The following is a 14669-nucleotide window of genomic DNA, read 5'->3' as shown; positions in this document are numbered from 1 at the left end:
CTTTAACTTCATGGCTTTTAAAAACCTTTATTATCAATACATCATCAGAAATATCCAATGAACAAATCCAAATAAAGATTATATAAATGGAGTGTTATTCTAGTCAAAATATGCAAAATGGTGATGGTATAGTTATTTAATCCAGATGTACTGTAATCATCTCTGATATTCTAGCAAACAGTAATGAAAACACAATTGAATGAGGCACACAAGCAATTTCTTCTTTCACAGATCTGTAGATACAGTGCAAGGTATATTTTCATTGAGTAGTAAATATGTGGGTTTGTTTGTACAGTTGTGTAAATACAGATGCATCAAGCAAGTTGCTTTCAGATGTCACAAAGTCCACCCATCAGTCCTTGAGAATATGCCTCTATATTAGGCCATCTTATGACAATAGCTTATTTGCTGGGATGTTCCTATTAATTCTGCAGTAATAATGTTCAATACGAAGCCTGCAAACACCAGATTCTTTAGCATCGCATCGCAAATAATATAAATGTATCCAGCCATCATTTATTTTCTACACATCAAATGATGTTAATTAATTGCTTTATGGTACTTAGAATAAAGATCATTTTATATTAGCGTTAACAGGATTTTATTTAATCTACAAATTCAGCTTTATCTCTTAGACATTAGATTAACTGGATGATTATGTCTGCATCTAAATTAAGATAATTAAAAAAGGCATATTATTATGCACCCTTCTCTCCCCTGTGTAACACACACACACACACACACACGCAAAAACACACACAGACACACACACACAAAACCATCTGTCTGCATGTCTATTCGGATGTAAAGACAGCGGGAATTTCAAGTAAAGATTTTGGGCTAGGATTGTTTTCATACACGCACGACTGGACTAAGCTTGATTACATCACCTCTAAAGTTATGAAAAGTGCTTTGGCAATAATTCAAGTCTTTCACTTCCACCACACACACACACACAGGGAGGACAAACAGGATGTGGGATGCTGCAACACGTAAAAAGGTACCTTGTATTTTAAATCATGACACTGCTTAATGACCTGTTTAACATTTATTCCAAGAATTCCCAAAGCACTAAAAAGGCTAATATGGACTTTACAAGGTCCCATTTCTTTGCTTGATATGTGGCAAGTTGTTAACATGTAATTCTGACTCATTTTGAAGTGAATTTACAAATAAAACCTCAGCATTAATTATTCTTAAAAAAATGTTACCATATGACCTTTTATTCTAACACTTGTAAAATATATACTTCTTATTTTTGGAAGAGGAAGATGGTTGAAGTTATATTTTTACCTAGCCTAAAATTTAACCTTAAAACCATTTTCTATAGTTTTGAATTACAAAGTGGTGCAAAGTGCCTGATTTTAGTAACTGAAATAAAGAGAATAAATGTTAAAATGGCTGCTGTGCAGAACAGGACTGTATCAAATTACTAGCAAAGAAAGTTGCTGGCGGCAGATATTTCTGAACTCAAAAAACAGATTATCCTTTCCTGTTGGCTGCACATCATATTACAAGGTCACAGCTTGTTTGGGGCTTCCATATCGCTTCAGAATGTCATCAGCCACCAATTGTTCAGGGCAGCATGGAAGAAAACAAGACAAGACAGCACATACTCAGACTTCACAAAACTGTGTTTGACAGAATCAAAAAAAGCTCTCCAGACCCCCCCCCCCCCCCACCACCACCAGCTTTCTTCTGCTCCAGGCTGAGTTTATGCCCCCCTCCCCAAATCAGAGCTTTGACTTCCTACAGGCAACTCAACTGAAAGAAGGAAGTGGCGTGAGCTGCTGATGAGTCCTCCGGCCACTAGAGGGAGCGAGAGAAGTACGAAGGCAACGCTAATCACTCTGTGTGCAACATGTGGCAGACAGAGGCTGAATGTTACTAGAATATTATTCTAAAAGGTCCTGTTGGGAGACAAACACCACAAATTAGTTCTGTGATGATCAAACTGTTTCAATAAAAAGAAAGGAGGAGATACCTGATCTGAGTCTTCATTGTAGTGCGCTTTTTCTGTCTCTGTGCTGTGACTGTCAACGTCATCGACCCCTTCTATTTTGTTCGCCTCCACGTGTTCCCTCATAACAGAGTATCTGTGCACGAGGAACCTGGTGAAAACATCAAAAAATATAAGTCAGGAACAAAAAGCAGCATACATGTGTACTTAAATGTGGAATAAACTTTGACTCACCGTCCTCCACACACATATTTCTTCACCAGCCAAACGCCCATGACAGCGCTCATTAGCAGGATTGCTATAACAACCGTCACTATGACAGCGGTATTTGGTGAGGACTGGTGGTGAGGTGTCTGGGGGGGGAGAGGAAATTGAGTCCACTGCTGTTTAGAAGGTACTGAATTTTCAGGACATGCGGTTTAACAGGGTTGAAGGTCAAATTTTCTGTGTGTGAAGAACTGACCAGAGAATCTGTACGAAGGAAGTCACTGATGCAGATCCTGCTCAGGGCCGTCTCCTTCCTCTCTGGCTGGAAACCTCCCTCACACTGGTCGCCAGGAATCTTTCGGTAGCTTTGTCACAAACAGAGGAGGACAGACAGGGTCTGTGCAGTTCAGCAGTGCCTGGTTGTGTTTGGTAAAAATCCTTTTCAGGGCCGAATGAGGGAGCCTCACCCACTGGTCCGTAGCTGCTCCACGGTGCCGTTTAAACAGAACTCCAGAGGACGGCGCTTCATCTCCTCCTGCTCCACACATTCGGAGCTGTTCTCTGGCCGGTAATATCCAAAATCACTGTAGGACAGAGCGCAGCCCGAATCAACATGCTGTGAGGTTCACATTTCCCAGTGCTCACAGAGGTGGACCAAGTCTGCCCCACACTCACACCGCGGGCCAGCAGAATGTGGATACAGACACGAGAGAACCATACAAACTCCACAAAGAAAGGCCGGAGTGGAACCTAGAACCTTCTTACTAAGATGCCAAATCCATGATCGCCGCACCACCGCGCCAAAATTCATACCAGTGATAATCATCCAACGTGCAGGGACAGGGAGACAGTATCTTGGTGACAGAATAATCCCTCCCATTCCAGCAGACGGATCCTTTCCTCAGCCTTAAGAAGGTCTCTTTGTAGCCTAGCACACATCCATCACCGGGTCCAGTAGATTCCGTTGAATGAGCCAGCCACTGCACGTAGTCCGCATCAGTACCTGCGCGTAAACACGTGCGCGCTCATCATCTCAGACGACGCTGAGCGGTCAGCAGCTCTACGCACCCGAATACTCACAGTCCTGGGTGAAAAGCTTCCTGAAGTCCACGGTGATCACCACCCATTTGGTGAAGCCGGTCCTGTAGCCCCACAGGCTGACGTTCATGGAGCGGGAGCCGGGCTCGCTGTCCATGCTGACAAAGTGGAACGGGTCGCTGGTGAAGTTATACGCGTGCCAACACTGACCCTCGTCTGTGGAAAATCTTCAAGGAGAGAGCGATAAGACAATTTGAGCCCGATGGCGCTCTGAAAACAAACCAACAACTGTCCCCCATTCCCAGTTTAGCTGACTTGATCTGATTGACAGGGACGTTGGTGTGCTCCACAGCCACCAGCAGCCCTCCAGAATCCAGTATAGCGTAATGATGGGGGCCTTTGAGGGCCAACAGCCACGAGTAGCCGCCATCATCAGACACATACACGTCAGGGGAGAGAACCGATTCTGAGTCTCCAACACTTCCTGTAGACACGGACAAGAGTGGTGATAAATGACACCATGTCACCTGAGTGGTTGTTTGGTGTTTCTTTTACCATGAGCCAGAACCAGACCCACGGCGTTGGGCTGCGACAGAGGCAACATGGGAACATTCATCTTCATGGTGGTGCTGTAGGAGGCGTGGATGTGAAGTCTGCACTGTAGAGACGCAACAATTAAGCTGAAACAGCGTCACCGATTCTACAAAACCCAGCCAACCCTAACTACCTAACTAACCCTAACCCTGGTACATCTGCACCGGCAACATGACTGTAATGTCTCAAGGTGTGTGTTTCTCACTCTCTTGGGCCTGTTGGTGGAGGTCTCAGAGTCACACTGGCTGCTCTGTGGAGAGCGCAGCACCTGCCATTTAGCGCCCTGGTCGAACGTGACCACGGTCTCTACGACACCATCTGCAAAGCCGATAAAAATACAAACTGTAAACTTTCCCCTTTAGAAGACAATGAGACAGTGTCGCTGGGGACATTTTGCCTCGTTTTTACATATGCTCTAGCGTAACTTCCTGTTTTCTGCTGCCCCACTGTGTGAGTGTGGAATCAGTGTGTTAACTCACCCTCCGTGAGCACGCTGGTCATGTAGACGCCCCGGAGCGACGTGATGGCGGTGAAGTCCGTTTCGCTCCCTGTTGTGGTGTAAAGGTGCCGTTCCAAAGACTTGGAGAAGACGGCTCCCCTGTCGTCTGACACGTAAATAGTTCCGACCCCTGAGTCTGCTCACATAAGCACCAGACAAAAAGATCGTCAAGCGTCAGTATCACTAGCTACCAACACCCTCAGTCATTCCCACCTCCGGGGTCGTCCACGTGCATGAAAATCATGTCCCGGGTGGCTGCCAGGATGGAGTAGAACTGTTCGTGGTTGACTGAAGGAAGCTGAGCGATGTTCCACACCTGCCCTCCATCCACAGATACATGGATCATACGCTCAGTACCCTAACACACACACACACACACACATGAAAAAAAGCAACGCAAAGCTGCAACACCAACACATTTTACACACGTACCGTCCCAGTCATGATGGAAGCAAACACAAAGCGTCCCCCCAGAACAAAAGAGTAAACTCTTGTTGCGATGGTCTGGAAACTTCGCCCGTAGTCTGCCGTCTTCCTCAATTCCAACGAGCCTCTGTCGTCTGACAGAAACATGTGTGACTGGATTCGGCCCGTTTTCACATGTGCGACTGACAATCGCGCGGCTGCACTTACTGCATGATCTGTTGTGGTTTGTAGTAAAGTAGATGCTGTTTTTTTGGCCCCTGCATGGGAGAAAATAGGGGAGAGAATAGAAATCACCAATTAGGGTTGTGGTTTCCAGATGTGTGTGAGTGAGTTGCACATCAATGCCCCCCCCCCCCCCCCCCCCCCCTTGTGGTTTTCTTTATTGTGAAAGAAGATGCCTTTTTTCCACGGTGCAGATATTAGGCTTTTCCTGGACCGTGGCCTGAATAAGAATGACTTTGCTGACTCATGATTCGCTCTGCAGTCCATCTCGGCCGGAGCCTGAGCGACAGCTGCGGCCACGCAGCGCCGCAACGGCGTTCCCACAATGCAGCGCTGATGACCACACGCTGACACCACAACCCCATGTGAACTTTGGTGACCACACTAAAGTAGGCCCACGACAACGATCCAGCTGAGAGGGAGACAGCTGGGATAACAAAAAAATGGGCAAAACCGCACACAGGAACTCCAAACACACACGGCTTCAGGCTACTTTGTGAGCAAACACAAATGACCCGTGTCCATCGACAACACCGCTTAATAATCTGCTATCTGAAAATGAAACGAGATCATCTACTCACATATAAATACAAGCCAGCACCGTGACCTGGACTGTATAAGCCACATTCCACCCTATCATTCACTACAAAAAGCTTTGGTAGGTTTCACTCGTTTAAGTGTATCTGGCTCCAGATTTATAAAGTGTAACTCTTCCATGAGAAATTAGGATTTATTTGTCTGTAGGCTTGAGACCGAACTGTGGTTAGATGAAATTGGCCTCTGGTAAAGGGGAAAACAGTCTGGAATGCACCCTTATTGTCCAGAAAGTGTGAAACAGAACACTTTGAATAATAACAGATTTTTGGAAATGGGATTGGATCAGCAAAATATCATTTGCAGAAAGAATATGAACCAGAAATGCCCAAATACCGTGGTTAAAAAGAAATAATCAATCACCACTCATATTCAGAAGAAGTAAGATATTAATACTCATCCAAAAAAATAATCGTTTTACTGTAAATAATTCGTTTTTCGGCTCGAATTTAATTATAGAAAAAAAGTTTCTCACCATCTGACCAGACAGACACTGTCATGAATTTTCCGCCAGGTGGCGCCAAAGTCTTCAGATAACCAGAGGTCCAACTGGAGGGAAAAGAAACAGTCGAAATGATTCAGTTAATTGATGGAGCTGCAGTAAATCAGGTCTGGACTAAAGCAGAAGAGCAGGTACCATGACGCTGAGCGTCAAAATGATGTTGCAGTCTCCCGGGTTGTACAGCATCTGAATGAGCGGCTCAAACGGAAGGTCAACCGGGTCAAAGGTCAAGCCGAAGTCGCGCGACCGAAACAGCCGAAACCCACTGGTTTCTGAAACATCACCTGTGAGCATCACCTGAATTCAGCACAGAGTAGAGCTTTGAATGGAATCCTCTCCGAGGCCGCCACAACAAAGATGCTTTCCGTCTCCCCCCCCGCCCTCGCCTCACCTTTCCCGAGTGGTCAGGACTGATGGCGATGCCGAAATCCGTGTGGATGAAGGTGTGGTTGATCAGGTGAGTCACATCCTGGAAGGTCTTCCCGTGGTCTTTGCTGGAACGGTGAGAGAGCAGCAGTTACAGCCCCAAACTCCAGCAGTTCTACACCCTTAAAATGGAACGCGCGGCGTCACGGTTCAGGTATTTCTCACCTCCTATAGAGGTTGGACTGGGCAAAATGCACCATGAACAGCGGCACCTGAAACGTTGTCAACACCAGCAGCACCTGGGAGATGAGACATTAAAAACAGTCCCGTTCCCTCTTTTTCTTTCATTTACATGAAATGTACATTTCTTCCATTTACAGGTCACAAACTCACCCCCGAGGCGTCGCCCACCCAGGCCAGAGACAGCGAACTCATGGTCTTCACTTTGAACATAAACTGAAAGAAAAGGCAGAAACAGAACTGCTCAGAAATACATTGCTATGTTTCACGTGCTTCCCATACACAGGGATGGGGGCAACATTCCTCCGGACTCATCCAGACACCTGGTTACAACCCTTTGCAGTAAAACACAATATTTTAGTCTTGCTGCCTATTTTAGTCTTGCTTGATACTTGCTGATGTTAGCGTCTGTGCAGACACGCTCCTATCATAACCAGGCTGGTGTTACTATTCAGCCTTTACAAACCTGTTATTTATACCACCTGCTTTATAACTTCTTTTTTCCATAATTCAATGAATAATGCTTTGGGTGTCGTTCGGCAGCCTGAGATCAGATTCCAAAGGGGATGTGAGCTTGTTGCTCGCCGGACGGCCGAGAGGACAGCAGCAATTGTCCCAACTGTCCAGTGTGTGTGACCTACATTCCTGTCTACATGACAAAGCCGCGGTCGGCGAAGAGGACAATTAGAGGCGGCCAGACAACACAGAGAAATCCACATTCATTAAACATGCGCGCAATTCTGCTCATAAACTACAGATAAGCAGAAAAACCACTGGAGGTGAGAGGGAAAGTTGAGCTTCACACTTCGGCTTCAGTTGTGCTCTGCATCCAAACAGCGTTCCAGCCTTTTGATCCAGAGTGAGGCTCAAGTGCTCATTTCAGCAATGCTCACAGTCTGGCACAGGAACAAGGTCCCTCTCCTCCTCCCCCTCCTTTTACATGCAGAACAGGGATGTTTACAAGGTGGGTCCTGCCTGGTGCAGTCTACATACGGCTCTATAAAGCCACAGGAGAGGGCCTGCTGGACGCTCGTAAACAGCTCCAGTGGAAACTGGCCATCCAAGAGCATGAACGAACATTTCCATCCCCCTGTCTACGTAGTCACATCTAAAAAAGAACATTTTCAAAGACTTTTTATACCCTAACCTTTACACATAACTATAAAAAATGACACAGGTGAAAGGCATGTTGGGTACTGCTACTGTACCAATCTTCACGACCAGACTCGTGACAGCTGCATATTAGTTTCCCAGCACTACAAGGCTGTATTTACATCAGGCTTTTCTAAAGGTGCTGATGTTAAATAATCTCCATCCCTCGTATGGAGCACAGGTCACTGAAGGATGTGGAGAGGTGAGGAACCTGAGCCTAATCACAGAGGGGCGCGTTGAGCCTGTTTGGCGTGTCCTCATAAACCTGACGTGACCTTCACACGTGGGAGAAAAAGGCCCCGTTTCATGTCCACACGGACAACGTCAATCTTGAGAGTACAGTGGGAAGTCCTCTCTAAGCCTCCAGAAACCACCACAATCGCCTCTTTCTGGCCGTTTTGTTTATAAAAATTCAAAAGCGAGGACAGACGGAATGAAAACTCTACCATAAACTGGTTCATATATTATTTAATGCCCCGGCCTTCAGGACAACCACAAGAGGGCGGCTGCAGGTAAAAAAAAGAACCTTTGGTAATATTAAAAAACAGATTTTTTAGAATTCAAGCATCTGTGTGTGTTTGTGTTTGTGTGTGTGTGTGTGTGTGGGGGGGGGGGGGGTTCTGGCGGCAGAAGGTGATAAAGATGGTGAGGAACAGCTGTTTCAGTGGTCAGCCTTTTTGTGTATCCAGATGTGTTTAAGGATCTTTGTCTCCTCCTTGACTTTTCTTTGGCCTGGGCAACAACGGCTCTTGTCACCTCTTTGCAGTTTTGGGCCGTGTGCTCGGTCCAAAGTTAACAAAGCTGCCTTTTCTGCTGGAACACTAATTGTGTAACTGCTTTAACCTCATCCAAGGGTCCAAATACAGGCCCAAAACGTGGTTTACGGCCGTCTGGCATGTGAAGAGCTTCTACCAAAGTGATGAATATTTATGAGTATTTGACTTGTTGTTCTCTTAGTGCGTCCGCCGTGCAACGTACAACCCTTCACCCTCTCCCTCCCCTCTCGACATCAACTTAAATGCTTTCCTTGGTGCTGCTACAGCTGGCTGGGACCCAGTTACACTCTGAAAAAGAACAAGCCTCCATGTTTATTTGGTCAGTGGGGACGGACCGAAAGGATGTCGAGGAGGAAAAGAAGAATCAGCAGGCCTGTCTGAGTCGGCTAAATGAACCGCCTGTGAAACAAGCAGGAAAAACTGACAAAAACATACAACCGCCTTATTGGGCCTTAAATTGGAAAAATAAACCCTTCCACTGAAGAATCGAATCTGCTGATGTGCTCTGAACTCAGGCCAAGTTCTAATGACAGACAGGTGAGACTCACATCCAGATCGGTGCTCAGATCAAGTCAAAAATGTGGGGAATGTCTGCGAGGGAGAGGAGGAGTCTGTCCTCCTTCAGAGTCACGTCTAGGCTCCGGAGTTTGTGGAGGTGTGATGTAATTTCTCCACACAAAGGCTGTCCTGTGGCGTGCTGTACTTTTAAAACAAGTTGTTTTTCCTCAACATTCCTCTGGACAGCTGGGTCCTTCTTGCTCATGTAAACTCTTATTACCACATGCTCAGTGCCATAACACTGAGAGGTGTCGTCTGAGGTGTCCTTGGTGTATAAGATGAGTTGGACTGTTCCAAGAGTGTGACTAAATGTTTACAGGCGTGTGTCTGCCATAATTATTGGTGTATGAGTATTTTAACCCACAAACCGCTGCCTGCTGTCAGTAAAAGGAGCTTCCTGCATCATAAAAACTCCCTCAGAACAACAGATTATTGATCGTCCATCTTTCTACATAAACTGTCTCAGAGGAATTATTAATTAAAGAATACATTCCCATTCGGGAAACCTCTGGATCTATTTGTTTCACATGAGGCCACCGTAGGTGAGGCCAGGTTTGGTGACAGGTATTTAATTCCTGCACCCATGAATGCTGCTAAAATCTTGCATACGTAAATGGTCAATATGGAATAATTCATTTCTGTTTTCAAATGCTGCAGTTGCAACAATCTTATTCTTCTGTCCTTGTAATTGAAAAACCCCAGTAAATGACATGATGCTGCGTGACACAAGAGAGGGAAGTTTAAAGGTTTGACATGTTGTGTGTCATGCAAAGAGAACAATTGTTTCTTGGATTGTGTAGTTGATGGTGGCGCGTTTGTTGTTTACAGCAGCTCCATGTGCTGCCAGTGGAAGCACTTCAGGAAAGCAAACGCTTCCCGGATCCTTACACTTTATTGCTTTAATGGCGGGGAAAGAAACCCGAATGGTCCACTTACTGAATGGGTGTCTTCTCGCAGGGTCGCTTCGAGCCCGGGCGGAGCTGTGCACGTCTTTTCATTCAGTCCTGGGCTGCCTTTCGAGAGCAGCGACCCCTCCGAAGTACGTGGCCCCTCATCATTCCCAAACTCCGTCTGCAGCCTCCTCGCATCCTTTTCCTCCCGCTGGAGTGCGGAGCCAAGCGCGGACGACAACAAACCAAGCGAGAGAATCATACGAGACGCAAGGGTCATGTTTAACAGACGACCGTGCAACTTTAAAGACGGCCACAAACTCTTCTTGTCCCAGCATACCCCCCCTCATCACCAAAAGCATCCTCACTGACGGCCCATTCACCGCGGCAGCTGATTGGTCAGCGCCAGAATGATCAGCACGCTGATTGGACGAGAGGAATCTTCCTTTTCCGGGATGTCAGTTATTTTCTGGGGTCACACTGACCCCTGGTGGAAAGATTGCGCAAAAGCCTGGAGAAACGATTTCCTGTTGGATCTCGGAGATTTGGTTTTCCTCGAACTTTTTAATGATTCCGAGAGAAAGAGGGGAGGGGGAACACAAACAGAACACCGAGGATGAGGGTTAAGCCTTTCCCACAGCAATAAACGTTTTGCTTCACCAAATACTGTGGTGTCAACAGATCAGCGGCGGCGTCCCCAAATGTCCAGTGATTTATATGCAAGCTGACGCTAAAAGGCTGCTTTCACATTTATGGCACTGGTATTTGCACATTCATATGTTTTACAGCATGAAAAGGAGGGAGGTATTTTATACCCCCCCCCCCCTTCAAAACTACCCCTCACGTCTAATATATAATTCTGTTTACATTTTACATGACATGAACACGAAACCAGCCCGTTTGATAAAAGTTTTGATAGTGTACATTTCAGTGGACATTGAATTGAATTAGATGTGACCAAGGTTCAGACTTTAAGATTTAATTGAAACTTTTGAAGCCCACAATGACGAGAGCCATAGGAGATGAAGCCCCATCCCCCCCACCGCCCTCCCGCCTGTTTAGTGAAGCTCTGTAAAAGGCAGCAGGGCCCAAAATGTAGAGAATGTAAATACAGATGTTTGCATCAGGGTGCAGGTCTGAATCCTGCTGTTACATGATCCGAGTGTGAAGGGAAAAATATCATTTCTAATCATCCAAATCATACACAATGTGTCAAACATGGTGGATGGGGTATATAACAAACCCCCCTTCCCCCCCAAAAAACTACAAAAGGTAAATTAAGTAAAAGAATTTAATAGTCATCTAAATATTAGCTACATTTAAGCTATTCTGTTGTTCTACTGTCGTAAAATGAAGATTCCAAAAACCATTTGAATACAAGTTTAATTGTTGAACTGATTGGTAACAAAAATACCCCCCCCCCCACTGTTTTCCTGCCACTCAGACGTAAGCGCTGCTCAGAGTTGTGCAGATGCTGAGAGACAAGAAGTACTAATTAGCACATGACAAAAGAGGCTCCTCTTCTGCTTGTGGATCATTGATGTGCTGCGGTGACGTTCAGCCCAGGCGTACGATCACATCCCCCCCTGCCCAGAACCCCGAGTCTTTTTCATCTTCAGATATCCTTGATAACATCCTCCAGCTCCTCTTTGGAGAACATGTGGAAGGTCTTCCCGGGCTCTACCGTTGCGAGCTAGAGGGGAGAGATGAACAGCGCCGGCGTGAGTCTCAGCAACAGACGGGCCACCGGAGAGTGTCGTCGTAACGACGAGCAAGTGTTTGAACTGGGAGCTAACCTCGATGTTGGTGGCGTTCAGCTTCTCCTCCATCACCTGCTTCAGAATAGTCAGGGATGATTTGATGGCATCCTTCAGTGTCATGGACTTGTTAAAAAACAAGAAGCCGGAATTAACGGGATCGTTTGATCCTGATGGTCTCCATGACGTTCAACCTGCTGAACCATTGTCCTCATTATCATGTGACTACTCAGCTGATACCTTGTGGTAGACCTCCTGTAGAGAGCTCTGAGCTCCCTCGGATGCAGAGCCGATGGCACGAGCGTCACACTGCACGAACGTTCCTGATGGGTCCATGTGGTACCTGCGCTCACAAACCCAACAAAAAGAACTCTCAGGTCTCACCGGTGCGTGTTTGTGTTTGTAATTCCAAATTTTTACTCACAGCTGAGGCCCTTTCTCATCCACGCCACCGAACAGAAGCGCTACGCCGAATGGTCGACTCTGTACGGGTCACAAATCAGAAAAGAATAAGAGATTATGACATTTTCTTGGCTAAATATAGGATATGAGGAAAATGACTGGCCATGGCTCCGGGGTCAGCATCCTCCTCTCCAAACTGCAGGGCCAAATTGGACACAGCCTGCGTTACGCTCTCCACCGTCATCGTCTCATTGTACGTGAACCAGTGGTTCTGAAGAAGAACGCAGAGATTCATAGATAAGAGTAATTAAACAGTCAAAATTACAACATGCCGAGTATTTGTACCTGTGTTTCCACTCTGGCTTTGTCAATTAGAGTCTTGGCATCGGCTATCAAACCACTCATAGCACAACCTTGGAAACAGAGAGAACATGAAGTAAGACGCTGTGGACCTGCACGTTCTGCAGCATAAAGACTTGACTTGTGTGGTCAAACTGGGAGAAATTAACTTTAATTCAAGACTCATACTGTTATAATCAGAGGTTTGCATGCAAATTTGAGTTGCATACCAAGGAGCTGATGTTGAGTTTGTTTTTTTTCACCTACCAATGTGACTGTCAATCTCCACAATCTTTTCAATGCTGTTGGGCTCCATCAGAGGAGAAGTAATCCTTTTCTCCACTGCCAGACAGACCCCCTCCGATGTCTGGATGCCAATAGCTGTGGACCCCAACTAAGAAAAAGGTCCAAACAACAAGTGTCTTCAGTCGCTGCATAAAACATAACGAAGGACACGTATTGATTGAACATTTATTACATATAATACTCACCTTTATAGCCTCTATGGCATATTCAACCTGAAACAATCTTCCTTCAGGAGAGAATGTGTTTACACCCCTGTACAAGATTTGTATGTTAGATTGTCGTTAAGTTAACAATGACAAAATGCACAGCTGAGATGTGAGAAATATCGAAACGTTTTAAAGTTTAACTAAAGATTTCGCAAAGGAAGAAAAAGAACGACATCGAAAGTGAAAGCATAATGACTAGGTAAGGAAACGCACTGATGAAAACTGCAAAAGTAGCAGAATTTTTTTTTAATTAAAAACAATGTTGAAAATGTAAGTAAAAATCTTAAAATGCACGTGTTAAAGATGGATTAGCAGTAGCGACAGTGTGGCTGCAGAAAAGCCCACAATAAATGACAAAGCAGTTTGCGAGGAACCAACCTGTCATATTCCGATCTTGTCAAAAACATCTTTAAAAGTTCGACTCGGGACCTGTGGAAACAAAAGAGTCGACAGTGTAACAGTGCTATGGAATACCAGCAACTCTGAAAAGTAACCGGTGTTTTCTGGGACACCGCTTATTAGCTAGCCAGTTAGCTGCAGTGAACACCAAGCATGCTAGCCAAATGACACGACCATTCACCGAAAGCAACCGAAAGTAAAATAGTGAAGTACATCTCAAATCAGTACGCGGACAATACAATAATATACAGAAGACAGTATAGCGTCAACTATGCCTAATTTTTTTAAATAAAATGCCTTAATAGACTGTTCTACCTTTAGCCACAAAACCTTGAATGAGTTCGCTTGTTTCAGGGGAAGCGTTTCAGGTGTTACAGCTAAAAGCGCCGGTCGTGAACAAATTGAGAAGAAGGATTCCGGGTGCAGATAGATATTAGTAGTATATATTGTATGGATAAATATATTACATAAGTCTATTCTTTATTTGTGTACTGTACATTGTTACCCAACCAAGCCACTTAAAATGCATATACCTACCAACGTAGGTATATGCATTTTAATCAGCTAAAATTATTTTAAAACAAAGAAACAAGGTGGTATTTTAATAAGGTTGACATGTGGGAAATAATATGAATATACATAATGGTGTGTCTGTATGTGTATATTTATTCATAATACTGTATATTGAACATAGCATAATTTATTGAATTTATTGAGGAACTAAAGTGAGTAGTTGGGTTGCTCGCAGTCCCATATGGTCTAGCGGTTAGGATTCCTGGTTTTCACCCAGGCGGCCCGGGTTCGACTCCCGGTATGGGAACTCACTTTTGAGCAATAAAATGACATTATAAATTATTTCTTATACATAAAAATTAAAAACACTAATTTTGCTAACTCATCAAATATTCTCCTCTTGCTCGTCTATAATACATTACAAAGGTAAATCCCACTTCTGTTCACTTTTGAAAGCATATTATTATATTATCTTTGGAAATTTTGTAAAATATTGACAATTCAAGATGTCATAAAAAGGCCACTGAGCGTCGTCTTTGAGCAGAGTCGCACTGGACTAATTACGCCAGATGGGAGACGCGTTCGTCCAGTTCTTGTGAAGTCGCGTTCGCCCAGTTCGCAAGTATTTAATCTAAATTTCTATCTAACATCCGACTTAATCTTAGTTATTCCAAACTTTAGAATTTTGTGCGATGCTTGTTAACCAAATGCAATGGAGCATTT

General features: G+C 44.9%; 2 protein-coding genes and 1 non-coding gene across 3 annotated transcripts; 1 reads left to right on the top strand and 2 right to left on the bottom strand.

Annotated features, from left to right (window-relative positions):
• Positions 1-1694: 1694 nt before the first annotated feature.
• On the bottom strand, positions 1695-10379 carry LOC101078112 (sortilin). The gene is made up of 20 exons (XM_003973626.3): positions 10071-10379; positions 6802-6864; positions 6634-6707; positions 6434-6536; positions 6178-6339; positions 6016-6089; positions 4932-4981; positions 4731-4858; positions 4512-4656; positions 4279-4434; positions 4005-4117; positions 3761-3863; positions 3521-3689; positions 3248-3432; positions 2981-3170; positions 2635-2751; positions 2424-2532; positions 2195-2313; positions 1985-2111; positions 1695-1910 (listed from the first exon to the last, which is right to left on the bottom strand). Exons 1-20 carry the CDS (start codon positions 10302-10304, stop codon positions 1896-1898), a joined length of 2436 nt encoding a protein of 811 aa, XP_003973675.2. The 5' UTR covers positions 10305-10379; the 3' UTR covers positions 1695-1895.
• A 922-nt stretch (positions 10380-11301) lies between these two features.
• On the bottom strand, positions 11302-13854 carry psma5 (proteasome 20S subunit alpha 5). The gene is made up of 10 exons (XM_003973606.3): positions 13749-13854; positions 13413-13463; positions 13014-13080; positions 12790-12916; positions 12529-12596; positions 12347-12454; positions 12206-12264; positions 12022-12124; positions 11821-11907; positions 11302-11717 (listed from the first exon to the last, which is right to left on the bottom strand). Exons 2-10 carry the CDS (start codon positions 13439-13441, stop codon positions 11640-11642), a joined length of 726 nt encoding a protein of 241 aa, XP_003973655.1. The 5' UTR covers positions 13442-13463; positions 13749-13854; the 3' UTR covers positions 11302-11639.
• A 327-nt stretch (positions 13855-14181) lies between these two features.
• On the top strand, positions 14182-14253 carry trnae-uuc (transfer RNA glutamic acid (anticodon UUC)). The gene has a single exon. It is a non-coding gene; the product is annotated as a tRNA-Glu (tRNA).
• The last annotated feature ends 416 nt before the right edge of the window (positions 14254-14669 follow it).

This window comes from Takifugu rubripes, chromosome 19, assembly GCF_901000725.2.
Source record: "Takifugu rubripes chromosome 19, fTakRub1.2, whole genome shotgun sequence".
Taxonomy (NCBI): domain Eukaryota; kingdom Metazoa; phylum Chordata; class Actinopteri; order Tetraodontiformes; family Tetraodontidae; genus Takifugu; species Takifugu rubripes.
This window is presented reverse-complemented; position numbering and strand designations above follow the sequence as displayed.